At 52.8% G+C, this 15,922-nt stretch overlaps 2 protein-coding genes across 3 annotated transcripts in view; one reads left to right on the top strand and one right to left on the bottom strand.

Moving 5' to 3' along the window:
- LOC122388483 (neuron navigator 3-like) overlaps window positions 1-15,922 on the bottom strand; it is a 326,891-nt gene that overhangs the window by 131,765 nt on the left and 179,204 nt on the right. For both annotated transcript variants that reach the window (XM_043379619.1, XM_043379620.1), the window contains exon 11: window positions 812-932. In XM_043379619.1, coding sequence (XP_043235554.1) covers window positions 812-932 — 121 coding nt within the window. The remainder of the gene's footprint in view (window positions 1-811; window positions 933-15,922) is intronic.
- Window positions 12,126-14,751, top strand: LOC122388484 (zinc finger MYM-type protein 1-like). The gene is made up of 2 exons (XM_043379621.1): window positions 12,126-12,628; window positions 13,268-14,751. Exons 1-2 carry the CDS (start codon window positions 12,211-12,213, stop codon window positions 14,485-14,487), a joined length of 1,638 nt encoding a protein of 545 aa, XP_043235556.1. The 5' UTR covers window positions 12,126-12,210; the 3' UTR covers window positions 14,488-14,751.

The raw sequence follows: 15,922 nt of genomic DNA, 5'->3' as shown, positions 1-15,922 counted from the left end.
GGAGAGCAGCATGCCCACGTGGCACCGAAGTTCTAACTCACTTAGAGGCCAAACGGAAAACGAAATTCCTACTCCTTTCTTTAACTCCGTTAGCATTTCGCAACTTTGAATCCCAACCACCAAACATAAGCGTTACGTTGTAGGTAGACGCGATACTAGGCACTAGCTAAAGCTGTTTATTTGTAGAACATGTGATCGGAATGTTCAAACAACCACAATTTTTCGCAAGTCATGGTCTCCTCTTTTTTGCTTTGCAATTGCATCTTAGCTTTGCTTACATGCAATTTCAGCGCTAAACCATTTCCATTTCACCGATAATTACCTTCTTCCTAAAACACGATAACTTGCGATCTCCTGAAATGTGGTAGTCTGTTGGTATTATTTTCCCCCAAACAGACCAGTCTGAAAGCGCCTTTACAACCACAGAGATCTCTATGCTTGCAACAATGTTTTCTTTGCAAAACCAGCTAACGTGGTTTGCGATCAAGTGGTTCATCTAACTGACGCTAGTTGAGAAGTAAGTCATAACACAGACATTATAGAGTTCAGTGCAGACAACACTGTATATGTTTTTGTTAAGCCTCTTCTGTCCTGTGTTAAGCCTATGGGGAAAAGGCATTGCTCGCTCTCTTGCACGTTGCAAAGAAAACCTTATTACTTCTGATGCAAACACTTATATCAGTTGAAGCGCAATGAAACTAGTTAGGCACAAAATAAGGGATTTCATGATGACTGGTTTTGAGTCTAACTTAAGATATAGCTCATGAAGTGCTAGGATAGCGAAATCGCCTACTGTGCGCTGCTCACTGACCTGCTGCCACGCTGGGGCCGAGCGGCGCTGCGCGCGTACAGGCCGTCCTCCGACGTGTAGCCGCTCACCGACGAGTCACAGCACGGCTCGGAGGGCAGCGCGTCCGTGTCCGACATATATCCTGGCAGACATTTGATATGATCACCACAAGTGACGCACAATTTCTGCGACTGGAATTCACCAAATACCAACATGGCCTTGCTTCGTCCAATGTGACACCAAGGCTGTGACCGAAGGTGATCTCTGTACAGCTGACATGACCCAGTGTGACCACTGGTGACCCTGTGTGACTTGGCGCGACTTAGTATAGTAAGGATGATGGTAGAGGTAGTGATTAACAGTACTCCGTAGGAGTGCGCTGGTATTAAAGATGTCAATTACAGAAAATCAGGATACCGATACCAAACCAACTACCAACCAAAACCATTTGAAAATACCGAAACCAAACCAACTTGTGAATGCCAGTAAAATACCAACTTTGAATGAAAATTATAACTGTTTACCGAATTAACAGCTTCTTAAACATAAGTGCGGATTCATAATACCAACAAAATACCAAAAACACAAGGCTTGAATTACCAAATACCAAGTTGATACGCTTTGGTATCTGTATACCAAAACGTCGGTATCCAATTGACATCTCTAGCTGGTATAGTGGTAGTGGTAGGGGTAGTGCCAAGGGTAGAGGTAGGGGTAGGGGTAGGGGAAATGGTTGTATAGTGGTAGTGGTAGGGGTAGGGGTTGTGGTAGGGGTAGTGGTACTGTAGGTTCTGCACAGCTGCAATTTTCCACAGCCTAGCCGCCCCGCAGCCGTGGCTCCACAGCCACAGCCGCCCACAGCCGTGGCAAACTGTGGGCAGCCAGCCGTCAGCCGGCCATGGATACTTTAACCTTCGCCCCAGAGTGTGGGGGGGGGGGGGCATATGTTACCACCCTGCCGCGTTTTTTGCGTGTAAATAAAAAACGCGGCGCGGCGCGCCGCGCCGCTTGGGGTAGCTTTTGGTACATCAATTTTGGACAATGTGTGAAATTTTTGACCCCAGGTCATTTCAGGTCAGGTCACCAGGTCATGTTAACTGACCAAGCCTAAAAAAGTTTGCAATCATGTCCAGCCTGCAGTGTTTGTCAGAAAGGTTTTAAACTTGGTGGATTGCATGATGTTATGGGCATTGGGCGCCTACAATTTTTATATATCGGATTTTTTATATCCGTGACCTAAGGTCAGGTCAGTGGCGTGACCTTTCCATTACAAGTCAATGGAGAAAAATGAAAACGCCTCTAGATCCGTGTGTACGCATCGGAACAGTCCAAATATTTCAGAATCACAATGATTTGGACCACCCGTGATGACCAGGGTGTCATTTTTGCTGATAGCCTCTAGAAAGGTCATCCGAGGTCATTTGAGGCTACAAACAGATTTTTGCCAGTAACTCGCGATTGGAAAGAGATAGAACGCTGGGAATGGTCTCATTGTGTTTGTCTTGCTGAGACGCATCGACTGATATGCAAAATGACCTTTTCCGGTCAGGTCATGACCTTGACCTGAGGTCAAATTTTCAAGTTGACCTTTCAAGGTCAAATTATAGTTCATTCGACGCGTCTCGGCGAGAGGAACACGATTCTGGCAATAGAAATGTTGTGGCTTTTTGTTGTCGAAAGTTATTGCCGAAAAACACTTTTCGTAAAAACAGCTATTTTTGGAGGTTTTGCCCTCTGGAGGCTAAACCCGTGACCTAAGGTCAATTTTGATAATGACCTTTTCAAAAGAAGAGTTCAAGAGCTATCGATTGCTTTTCCATGCGTTTTTCTTGCTATCATAGTTCCTGAGATAACGGCATGTTTTCTGAAAAATATAATGACCATTGGCAAATTTTGACCTTTGATGACCTCTGGTGACCCCAATATTGCTCTAAGATGAAAAATGACTGAAATACTTTCAAACGTACGCATTGAGAGCTATCGACTGCTTTTTACCGCGTCTCTCTAGCCCTCTTAGTTTTTGAGTTAGAGGTGGGTGGTAACATATGCCCCCCCCCCCCCACTAGGGCGAAGTTGGCTGAGACCGCCACTGGGGCGCGGGTTAAATGAAATGCAACCAAATAATATATAATAAGTTGTTTTATTTAAAAGATATATACACAAAAGCACATTGCAATGGGCGATAGATTCTCATGCTCATGAGGTATTATGGGACGCCAGGCTTACTTATACCGCTCATGAAGCATGCCTACACAAGCCCTTGCAAGGGGTTAAGAAAGTCAAAGATGGGTAGGTAGGCAAGGGTAGGAAAATATAAACAACGAGCCAGAATAGAAGCAGTGTCGACATCTCATGCCAAATCCTGAAGTATGGTTGTGGGGCACAGGGACGGCGCCACAGGGGGGGAGGGGGCAGGAGGGGCAGCCGCCCCCCCCCCCCCCAGCTCTGAACACTAGGGCCCTCTTTCAGCCAGCAGGTCAGGTATGGACGGAATACTCTCTGGCTGTGCAGAAAGAAGGCTTCTGGGCAAGCTGTAGAAATGACTTCAGGAGTGGGGAATCAAGCCAAAGGGACCTTCTCAAGGTGCCGCCGCCAAGATAGACCTTACGGGGTTTGGCCCATGTTTTTGGAAAAGGGCCCAATTTAGCAACAAAAAAGGTGAAAGAAAATCATTTATTTTGTTTCTTGGCTGATTGTGGCCCTGTCCTATCTTCCTAGGCTGCAGAAAAGGCCCGGGCCAAAGAGGGTCCATGCCACGTCTGAGAGGGCCCATTCAATATATGAAAGGGCTAAGGTCTGGGAGGTACCGTATTATGCCTGAGAAAGAGAGGGCCCATACCAGTCATGACAGGGCCCGCAGCGATGCTGAGATGGCCTTTGGAAGGAGCGCGAGAGCCTGTAAAATGTCTGAGAGGGCCCATACCAGCCGTGACACCATGGGTGTAACTTTGTATACTTTTGAGGTCCCATGTGGGACCCCAATGTGAACATTTGGGACCCCAATTGTCATTTTGGGACCCCAATAGTGGAGGCCCCCGAGACGCACCAGCTACTTTACAAATGGAGGTCCGTTGTTAATATAGAAGGTTCTCTGTACCACAAAGAGGCCCCTTGGACAAATAGGAGGCCCTGTTGGACAAATTGGAGGCCCCTGGATAAATAAGAGGCCCCCTGGACAAATAGGAGGCCCCCTGAACAAGTGGGAGGCCCCCTGGACAAAAGGAGGCCCCCTGGACAAAAGGAGGCCCCCTGGACAAATAGGAGGCCCCCTGGATAAACAGGAGGCCCCCTAGACAAATAGGAGGCCCCCTGAACAAGTGGAAGACCCCCTGGACAAAAGGAGGCCCCTGGACAAATAGGAGGCCCCTGGATATATAGGAGGCCCCCTAGACAAATAGGAGGCCCCCTGAACAAGTAGGAGGCCCCCTGGACAAAAGGAGGTCCCCTGGACAAATAGGAAGCCCCCTGGATAAATAGGAGGCCCCCTGGACAAATAGGAGCCCCTGGACAAATAGGAGGCCCCCTGGACAAGTAGGAGGCCCCCTGGACAAATAGGAGGCCCCCTGAACAAGTGGGAGGCCCCCTGGACAAAAGGAGGTCCCCTGGACAAATAGGAGGCCCCCTGGATAAATAGGAGGCCCTCTAGACAAATAGGAGGCCACCTGAACAAGTGGGAGACCCCCTGAACAAGTGGGAGACCCCCTGGACAAAAGGAGGCCCCTGGACAAATAGGAGGCCCCCTGGATATATAGGAGGCCCTGTTGGACAAATTGGAGGCCCCTGGATAAATAAGAGGCCCCCTGGACAAAAGGAGGCCCCCTGGACAAATAGGAGGCCCCCTGGATAATAGGAGGCCCCCTGGACACATAGGAGGCCCCTGAACAAGTAGGAGGCCCCCTGGACAAAAGAAGACCCCCTGGACAAATAGGAAGCCCCCTGGATAAATAGGAGGCCCCCTGGACAAATAGAAGCCCCCTGGACAAATAGGAGGGCCCCTGGACAAGTAGGAGGCCCCTTGGACAAATAGGAGGCCCCTAGACAAAACGGAGGCCCCTTAGACAAATAGGAGGCCCTGTTGGACAAATTGGAGGCCCCTGGATAAATAGGAAGCCTCTGGACAAATAGGAGGCCCACTGAACAAGTAGGAGGCCTCCTGGACACATAGGAGGCCCCCTGGACAATTAGGAGGCCCCCTGGACAAATAGGAGGCCCTCTGTACAAAGAGGAGGCCCCCTAAACAAATAGGAGGCCCCATGGACAAGTAAGAGGCCCTCTGCACAAAAGGAGGCACCTGGAAAAATAGGAGGCCCCTTGACAAATAGGAGGCCCCCTAGACAAACAGAAGGCACCTTTCACAAAAAGGAGACTCCTGGACAATTAGGAGGACCCCTGGACAAAAAAAAGAGGCCCCCTGGAGGAATAGAGGGTCCCCTGGATAAATAGGAGGCCCCCTGAACAAGTAGGAGGCCCACTGGATAAAGAGAAGCCCCCTGGAAATTAGGAGCCCTCTAGATAAATAGGAGGCCCTCTGGACAAATAGGAGACCCTCTGGACAAACAGGAGACCTCCTGGACAAATAGGAGATCCCTAGATGAGTAGGGGGCCGCTTGGACAAATAGGAGGCTCCTTTAACCAATAAGATACCCCCTGGACAAATAGGAGGCCCCGTGAACAAGTAGGAGGCCCCCTGGAAAATAGGAGGCCCTCTGGATAAATAGAAGGCACCCTGGACAAATAAAATAGGAGGGTCTCTGGACAAACAGGAGGCCCCCTGGACAAATAGGAGGTCCCGTGAACAAGTAGGATGTCCCCTGGAAAATAGGAGGCCCCCTGGATAAATACCAGGCACCCTGGATAAATAGGAGGCTCTCTGGACAAACAGAAGGCCTCCTGGACAAATATGAGGCTCCCTGGACAAATAGGAGGCCCCTTGGACAAATAGGAGGCCCCCTGGACAAATAAGAGGCCCATGTACAAATAGCCCATGCCCTCTGAACAAATAGGAGGCCCCATGGACAAGTAGGAGGCCCTCAGTACGAATAGAAGGCCCCCTGGATAAAGAGGAGGCCCCCTGGAAAATAGGAGTCTACCTGGACAAATAGGAGACCATCTGGACAAACAGGAGACCTCCTGGACAAATAGGAGACCCCTTAGACGAAAAGGAGTACGCTTGGACAAATAGGAGACTCCTTTAACCAATAGCAGGGAGGCCCCTAGACAAATAGGAGGCCCTCTGTACCAGTAGGGTAGGAGGCTCTCTGTACAAATAAGGAGGCCGCCGGCCGGCGCTCGACCTGTAGGAAGAAGCTAAGCTGTATGTAAAGGAGGCTCTCTGTGCAAGTAGTCGAAGTAGGAAGCTCTCTGTACTGTACCTACAGATAAGAGGCACCCTGGGCAACAATGAGGCTTATAGCTAGACAAGTCGGAGGTCACCTATACACAAATTGCTGACCTCTGTCTGTTGGAATAACTGCTTGAATAAACTGTTTTCCTGATATTCAAATTTTAAGTTCAATTTTAGTAGACATTTTTCAAATCTTGTAGCGCCTGCGATTCAGTGATTTAATTTTAGTGGCGCCTTTTTAATCACCTTCGCGTCAGCTGACTGCGCTTGTTTGAGTACCGGGTTTTGGATCGGCTGGATCTCTGTCATCTCTCTCGGCACTTGACTTGGAGTTGGAGTCCGCATCCCTCCGATTCTGTTTTTCTTCTTCAGGTTTGTAAGAGACTAAGTCAGTTTAATACTATTGTGAGTTTAATTCAACCCCCCGGTTATTGTAAATAATTGGTCATTGATGAGTGGACCCCCACTCAAAACGGTGACCTTCGTCCAGTTTCGACGGCTTTGTTTCAAGAGTTTTGAGCTCCTGACTTTCCAACTGGACCCTTGCATTGCTGCATCTCTGTGGACATTTTGTGGCTGGACCGTCTGTCGGCGGTTGCAATAACATTCGTTGCGAGATGCACGGCCGCGGTGGGACGGTTTTCTTGTGGCGCCATCTTTTAGCTGGAGGACACATTTCAAGCTCATGCCATGGATACGGGTGTCGCTATCTACCGGCTACGGGTTACACTACGAGCTCGTCCCGTCACAGGGATGACCAACGCCGAGCATCGGACCACCTGTCGCTCCCGCCCAGACCGCTGCCGCACAGGAGCTCCCACAGGCTCCCGCAGCCGTCCACCTGCCGCCGCTCTCGGCCGAGGACCCCGCCCTGTGGCTGGCCCAGGGGGAGTGCGCCTGCCGGGTGGCTGGCATAGCCTTTATAATAGCCTTTCGGCTCGTTTCCGATAAGGCTAAAAGGCTAATAGGAGCGTACGAGATCGCCTTTCTGGATTCGCCAGTGATTCGCCTTGGTTGCCTGTGCCCTTTACCGTTCACTATGCCCCTTAATTTGATCCGCAGGTGGCATCTTGAGCCAGCAATGTGGAAAAACGCTAGTGGCTCACAAAAGCGAAAGAGGAAACGGCAAAAAGAGATAGCTGATGAAGCTAGAAAATACAAAAAGCTGGACTGTTTTGCTTTTGGGAAACGTGCCGTTAACGGTCAGTATGTTAATGAATATCGCCGATTGTATTGTTCTAGCTATCCGTCAAAGGCAGCTATTTCAACGGACTGAATGAGGTGGGGGCTACGAGTGGCGCAGCCGTCGAGATCGATGACGGTCAGTATAATGGAAATCTGGGGGCTACTTGTGCCGCTTACCTGTCCGCTACCGTGACAATTCACAAACGGCTGCTTGAGTACCTACAGCTGTACCGTTATACGTGATTACTGATAGCCGACTCCCCTGGCAGATCCTCTCCCGTCCTGTTCGGGGTCGGCCGCTGCCACCCGACAGCCGGGTCCATCAGTCCCCGCGGCCGGTGTCCAGAGGCCGCCGAGTGGCGCAGCCGTCGAGATCGATGACGGGGACTCCACGGACGGTCAGTATAATGGAAATCTGGGGGCTACCTGTGCCGCTTACCTGTCCGCTACCGTGACAATTCACAAACGGCTGCTTGAGTACCTACAGCTGTACCGTTATACGTGATTACTGATAGCCGACTCTCCCTGGCAGATCCTCTCCCGTCCTGTTCGGGGTCGGCCGCTGCCACCCGACAGCCGGGTCCGTCAGTCCCCGCGGCCGGTGTCCAGAGGCCGCCGAGTGGCGCAGCCGTCGAGATCGATGACGGGGACTCCACGGACGGTCAGTATAATGGAAATCTGGGGGCTACCTGTGCCGCTTACCTGTCCCCTACCGTGACAATTCACAAACGGCTGCTTGAGTACCTACAGCTGTACCGTTATACGTGATTACTGATAGCCGACTCCCCTGGCAGATCCTCTCCCGTCCTGTTCGGGGTCGGCCGCTGCCACCCGACAGCCGGGTCCATCAGTCCCCGCGGCCGGTGTCCAGAGGCCGCCGAGTGGCGCAGCCGTCGAGATCGATGACGGGGACTCCACGGACGGTCAGTATAATGGAAATCTGGGGGCTACCTGTGCCGCTTACCTGTCCGCTACCGTGACAATTCACAAACGGCTGCTTGAGTACCTACAGCTGTACCGTTATACGTGATTACTGATAGCCGACTCTCCCTGGCAGATCCTCTCCCGTCCTGTTCGGGGTCGGCCGCTGCCACCCGACAGCCGGGTCCGTCAGTCCCCGCGGCCGGTGTCCAGAGGCCGCCGAGTGGCGCAGCCGTCGAGATCGATGACGGGGACTCCACGGACGGTCAGTATAATGGAAATCTGGGGGCTACCTGTGCCGCTTACCTGTCCGCTACCGTGACAATTCACAAACGGCTGCTTGAGTACAGCTGTACCGTTATACGTGATTACTGATAGCCGACTCTCCCTGGCAGATCCTCTCCCGTCCTGTTCGGGGTCGGCCGCTGCCACCCGACAGCCGGGTCCATCAGTCCCCGCGGCCGGTGTCCAGAGGCCGCCGAGTGGCGCAGCCGTCGAGATCGATGACGGGGACTCCACGGACGGTCAGTATAATGGAAATCTGGGGGCTACCTGTGCCGCTTACCTGTCCGCTACCGTGACAATTCACAAACGGCTGCTTGAGTACAGCTGTACCGTTATACGTGATTACTGATAGCCGACTCCCCTGGCAGATCCTCTCCCGTCCTGTTCGGGGTCGGCCGCTGCCACCCGACAGCCGGGTCCATCAGTCCCCGCGGCCGGTGTCCAGAGGCCGCCGAGTGGCGCAGCCGTCGAGATCGATGACGGGGACTCCACGGACGGTCAGTATAATGGAAATCTGGGGGCTACCTGTGCCGCTTACCTGTCCGCTACCGTGACAATTCACAAACGGCTGCTTGAGTACCTACAGCTGTACCGTTATACGTGATTACTGATAGCCGACTCTCCCTGGCAGATCCTCTCCCGTCCTGTTCGGGGTCGGCCGCTGCCACCCGACAGCCGGGTCCGTCAGTCCCCGCGGCCGGTGTCCAGAGGCCGCCGAGTGGCGCAGCCGTCGAGATCGATGACGGGGACTCCACGGACGGTCAGTATAATGGAAATCTGGGGGCTACCTGTGCCGCTTACCTGTCCGCTACCGTGACAATTCACAAACGGCTGCTTGAGTACAGCTGTACCGTTATACGTGATTACTGATAGCCGACTCTCCCTGGCAGATCCTCTCCCGTCCTGTTCGGGGTCAAAGCCGACTCTCGCTGGCAGATCCTCTCCCGTCCTGTTCGGGGTCGGCCGCTGCCACCCGACAGCCGGGTCCGTCAGTCCCCGCGGCCGGTGTCCAGAGGCCGCCGAGTGGCGCAGCCGTCGAGATCGATGACGGGGACTCCACGGACGGTCAGTATAATGGAAATCTGGGGGCTACCTGTGCCGCTTACCTGTCCGCTACCGTGACAATTCACAAACGGCTGCTTGAGTACAGCTGTACCGTTATACGTGATTACTGATAGCCGACTCCCCTGGCAGATCCTCTCCCGTCCTGTTCGGGGTCGGCCGCTGCCACCCGACAGCCGGGTCCATCAGTCCCCGCGGCCGGTGTCCAGAGGCCGCCGAGTGGCGCAGCCGTCGAGATCGATGACGGGGACTCCACGGACGGTCAGTATAATGAAAATCTGGGGGCTACCTGTGCCACTTACCTGTCCGCTACCGTGACAATTCACAAACGGCTGCTTGAGTACAGCTGTACCGTTATACGTGATTACTGATAGCCGACTCTCCCTGGCAGATCCTCTCCCGTCCTGTTCGGGGTCGGCCGCTGCCACCCGACAGCCGGGTCCATCAGTCCCCGCGGCCGGTGTCCAGAGGCCGCCGAGTGGCGCAGCCGTCGAGATCGATGACGGGGACTCCACGGACGGTCAGTATAATGGAAATCTGGGGGCTACCTGTGCCGCTTACCTGTCCGCTACCGTGACAATTCACAAACGGCTGCTTGAGTACAGCTGTACCGTTATACGTGATTACTGATAGCCGACTCTCCCTGGCAGATCCTCTCCCGTCCTGTTCGGGGTCAAAGCCGACTCTCCCTGGCAGATCCTCTCCCGTCCTGTTCGGGGTCGGCCGCTGCCACCCGACAGCCGGGTCCGTCAGTCCCCGCGGCCGGTGTCCAGAGGCCGCCGAGTGGCGCAGCCGTCGAGATCGATGACGGGGACTCCACGGACGGTCAGTATAATGGAAATCTGGGGGCTACCTGTGCCGCTTACCTGTCCGCTACCGTGACAATTCACAAACGGCTGCTTGAGTACCTACAGCTGTACCGTTATACGTGATTACTGATAGCCGACTCTCCCTGGCAGATCCTCTCCCGTCCTGTTCGGGGTCGGCCGCTGCCACCCGACAGCCGGGTCCATCAGTCCCCGCGGCCGGTGTCCAGAGGCCGCCGAGTGGCGCAGCCGTCGAGATCGATGACGGGGACTCCACGGACGGTCAGTATAATGGAAATCTGGGGGCTACCTGTGCCGCTTACCTGTCCGCTACCGTGACAATTCACAAACGGCTGCTTGAGTACCTACAGCTGTACCGTTATACGTGATTACTGATAGCCGACTCCCCTGGCAGATCCTCTCCCGTCCTGTTCGGGGTCGGCCGCTGCCACCCGACAGCCGGGTCCATCAGTCCCCGCGGCCGGTGTCCAGAGGCCGCCGAGTGGCGCAGCCGTCGAGATCGATGACGGGGACTCCACGGACGGTCAGTATAATGGAAATCTGGGGGCTACCTGTGCCGCTTACCTGTCCCCTACCGTGACAATTCACAAACGGCTGCTTGAGTACAGCTGTACCGTTATACGTGATTACTGATAGCCGACTCCCCTGGCAGATCCTCTCCCGTCCTGTTCGGGGTCGGCCGCTGCCACCCGACAGCCGGGTCCATCAGTCCCCGCGGCCGGTGTCCAGAGGCCGCCGAGTGGCGCAGCCGTCGAGATCGATGACGGGGACTCCACGGACGGTCAGTATAATGGAAATCTGGGGGCTACCTGTGCCGCTTACCTGTCCGCTACCGTGACAATTCACAAACGGCTGCTTGAGTACCTACAGCTGTACCGTTATACGTGATTACTGATAGCCGACTCCCCTGGCAGATCCTCTCCCGTCCTGTTCGGGGTCGGCCGCTGCCACCCGACAGCCGGGTCCATCAGTCCCCGCGGCCGGTGTCCAGAGGCCGCCGAGTGGCGCAGCCGTCGAGATCGATGACGGGGACTCCACGGACGGTCAGTATAATGGAAATCTGGGGGCTACCTGTGCCGCTTACCTGTCCGCTACCGTGACAATTCACAAACGGCTGCTTGAGTACCTACAGCTGTACCGTTATACGTGATAACTGATAGCCGACTCTAGTATCCCGAACACGAGTCAGAGGAAAATAATTAATTAACATTAATTCGAACAATTATTTCCTAGCACACAAAATATTTTCTCCTATCTGAACAGTTGATTGAGTTACCATTTGCGTCAGAACGGAGTATTCCATCCTTGACTGATTTGTTCCACAATCCACATCATATGTTGCATTCCTCTTCCCTTCAGACTCCTTCCCGGCCAAGAACCCAGCCCTGAAGTCCGGCTCCTTTAAACCACGCTGGAAGAAAAGACACAAGTGGCTGCGGTACGATAAGGCACAACGTTCCGTCACGTGCTCCGTCTGCTCAGAGGCGAGCCAGCGCGGTCTTCTGGGAGACATGAAGAAGTGCGACAATGCTTTCATTTCGCGAGGCTTCGACACATGTAGAGTAGCCACAAAGAAGTTCGCTCGGCACGAGAGCTCGAGCTGCCATGTAAATGCTACAAAAAGGCTAATACAAACCAGCTCCCGAAGCTCCACAGCGCTCCTCATTTCAACGGGCAGGGCCAGGCAACAAGAAGAAAACCGTGTCGCCCTTCGTCACATCTTTAATGCGATAATTCTTCTGTCAGCACAGGGACTCCCCCTGCGTCGACATGACGAAGAGTTGGGAAACCTGCGAATGACACTGCGAACCATGGCATTGGAGAGCGCAGACCTCGCCAAGTGGCTGAAACGCCAGGAGCAAGGTCAACAGACGTTCTTGTCGCCAGAAATCCAGCGACAGATGCAACGACAGCTGGCTCACGCTGTCCTCCGTGAAGTGTGTGCGGAGGTGGCCGAATCTGGTGTTTACGCCATCATCGTGGATGAAACCACCGACATCACACAGCAGGAGCAGATGTCCATTTGTCTTCGATACGTGACCGAGGTGTTCGAAGTGAAGGAGGTTTTCGTCGGTCTTTATCAGACTGACGTGACTACCGGCGAGAGACTTGCACACCTCATCCTCGATGCGCTACAGCGACTCCAGTTGAAGGCCACTGCTCTGCGTGGGCAATGCTACGATGGAGCGAGCAACATGGCGGGAGAGTTTCGCGGTGAGACGGCTATTTCATACATCAGACTATTATACATGCTATTTACACAGACCTATTACATAAACCGATATTTCAGAGACAGAGACAGAGACAGAGACAGAGACAGAGAGAGAGAGAGAGAGAGAGAGAGAGAGAGAGAGAGAGGGAGGGAGGGAAAAAATGAATAGGTCATGGTGTTGAAAGCGTTACGAAAAACTTTCTTTATATTTTAACACTTGTACTTGTCATTGGCGATTGGAAACAACATAATTATTTTATCTGTACTTGATTTTAATGAGCGGAGCTGCCCTTTGAAGGTGTTAGATCAGGACAGAAAGTGAACACTTCGATAAAGTCATGCATAAACGCAGCGATATCGCTGCGTTTAAGCAAATACACTTTGAGGTTTAACTGTTTCTAGCAAGGTTCTGTAAGAATATGACAAGTGTATTGGTTAGAATGGTGCTTTAAGCCCGTTGGAAGTACCCTATCGCCCTTCCGCGTGCAGGGCTCACTATCTCGCTCGCTCGTTCTTCGCCCAAAAGGCGTTTTACTGGTATGACATTTTAATTCAGTCCAAATAACTAGTCGAATCGGTTTGAGCTTCAGGTGAAAATGAACCACAGCCTTTCAGTAATAGCCTTTCGGCTCGTTTCGCAGGGGTGCAAGCGCGAGTGAAGGCAGTGGAGCCGAGAGCGGTGTACATTCACTGCACAGCACACAGACTCAACCTGGTCGTCAAAGGTTGCCTGGACGGCATCGATGAGCTTCGTGACGCCATACACGAGGCTGGTCAACTGATCACGTTCATCCGCGACTCGCCCAAGCGACTATCGCACATGGTCAGCATGGGATCGCAGAGCTCACTGCGTCCGCTCTGCCCGACGCGCTGGACATGCAGTGAGTCGTCGATCACCTCCATCATGAAGAACTACCATCCACTGCGAGAGACGCTGAGGAGCGTCGCCGCCGACAAGACGGTAAAACCAGATGTTAGGAGCAAGGCCAACGGCTTCGCCAGGTTAATGGAAAACTTCTCGTTCTACTACGGTTTGCGACTCTCTCTGCACATTCTGCATATGACTACGCCTGTCATGCGAGCTGTGCAAGGCAAGTCAAACTCCATCGCCAAGAACATGGCTCTGATTGAGAGGCTCTCCGAGGCAGTGGCGGAACAGCGAGATCGGCACGCTGTTTTCTGGTCGGAGACGGTCGATCTCGCAGCCGGGCTGGACATCGACGAGCCCAAACTGAAACGCCAAGCGCGGCCACCTCGCCGGCTGGACGACGGTGCCGAACCTGCGCATCCGACCAGCCCTGAAGAGCGGTACAGGCGCGTTTTCCTGGAGGCGATTGACCAACTCGACCGGGCACTCCACTGTCGTTACAGCGATAACGTCCGCTCTGACGAGCTGGTACTGGCCACTGGCGAGCGGGCCCTTATCACCGGTGACGCAGATGCGATAGACCAAACAGCGGGCTTCTACCAGATGAACGCTGACCGGCTTCGCTTGCAAGTTCAGATGCTGCATGACATCTGCAAATCTCACGGAACCTCCATACCTCTTAAAAATCTGCAGGATGTCGTGAAGCAGCTCACCAGTGGAGAGGGAGAACTGCGAGCGCTGTTGGACGAAGTGGCTACGCTAACGAGGCTGCTTCTGACAGCTCCTGCCACATCATGCACGGCGGAGCGCAGCTTCAGTTTGCTGCGGCGTCTCAAGTCCTGGCTTCGCTCCACCCTCAGCCAAGAAAGGCTGAATCACAGCGCAGTGCTCGCCACTTATCCAGAGAGGGTGATGTCACTGGACCGCACTAAACTGATCCGAGAGTTCATCCAGCAGTGTCCTTCCCGCCGTCACGTGTTTGGTCACTGCTAAGTGTCGCGGATAAGAACATCATCTGCCAAGTTCTGCGAAATTAGGCTCCCGGATATTCAAATATCTTAGGGCTTAGGCTGTCAGCTGCGATGATGCGTGTGGGCCGACTCATCTCTGTTGCGTAGAGCTAGGGGTACAGGTCTACAGGGCCTGCTCACCTGCCAAGCCTCTTTTGCATGTTGTTTATGAAAACTGATGTTTTGCAATTTGCCAGTCTGCCGTTATGCTTTGCTACATTGGTATCTTGGTTTCCTACAAAGTACCAATATTGCTCTGAATTACATCATTAAATGATTAATGAAAAGCGAGGCTACGAATGTGCTCGCAAATAAATATGGCCTCCGTACCTCTGGTGCTGTCATTTGCTGGTTGGCCGTCGGCCGTTTTGAATAAAAGTCGGTAGCTGTAAGTTGTAGGACTAAAAGCCAAGAATCTGAGCAGTGTCTGGTCAAATCGCATTATCGCATCTACTTCCGCCACTCTGGGTGAAGTATTTCCGTGAGCGGGTGAGTCCATGACACGCTCACGGAAAACACATGCGACAATCCGAGAAATATTTTTGTACGTCTCTCTTTTGACTTTGAAAATTGCACATAGCTCAGCCGATTGGTCAATCGCTTCAATTATTAAACCACACAAAGCAATAATGTTATAGGCATCGTTTGTATGCGTCTGTATCATGCATGTTTATAATTATACTTTGCTAGATTCGTTTTCCACAGGTTAACCATAACCGGATCTCCCCTATCTCTCATACATCTCTCCGTAACGTGTTGTGTGAGACCTGTGACCGACTAGGCACTTGTAATCAACTTGTAATGGCATCGACGGCGGAAAAGTGAGCTACTGTTAAAGGTAGTGTGCCAGCTTTCCTGGACCGTATGGAGTTAATGGCCCAGATAAGGAGAACCGGATTTTTAGAACTTATCCATACCTTCAAAACTCATGGAAACGTCTTAAATTCTTCAAATTTTGAGTACCCCAGTGCGAAATAATTCGCCCCGACGGGTTGTCGGTCGTACCCCAACCACATTTCACACCACCACTACGAACAATAAACGCACACACTGAAATCGCTATTACCGATAGGCTCATCCAATCAAGTTTCGATAAACCCGTTCATCATCATCTCCTGCGGTTTCGAACACGCCTGTTAGGTGGTGCGGTAGACCGCGCCCAAAGCCAGGGCCCCGGTAACGTGAGGTAGCCGAGTCGGGGCAGCGTGCGCTGACCCAAGCCGGGGCCGCGCGTCATTGACATTACGAGTCAATGAGAAGTGCCTGAAATATTGAAATGGCGACAAAATATCTAAATTGTAAAAGTTTCGGCAGGTCTTGAAACGGCCATGTCCTGAGCCTGGTTGAAATTCTTGCACGCATTTAAAAATAATCGCGAAAAATTAGGGTCTCAAGGGGTCTGGCGTTAACAGTAGTGC

The sequence above is a fragment of the Amphibalanus amphitrite genome, unplaced genomic scaffold (genome assembly GCF_019059575.1).
Source record: "Amphibalanus amphitrite isolate SeventyFive unplaced genomic scaffold, NRLGWU_Aamphi_draft 000324F_arrow, whole genome shotgun sequence".
Lineage (NCBI taxonomy): Eukaryota > Metazoa > Arthropoda > Thecostraca > Balanomorpha > Balanidae > Amphibalanus > Amphibalanus amphitrite.
The sequence above is the reverse complement of the archived record's forward strand: the minus strand, read 5'-3'. Positions and strand labels throughout refer to the sequence as shown.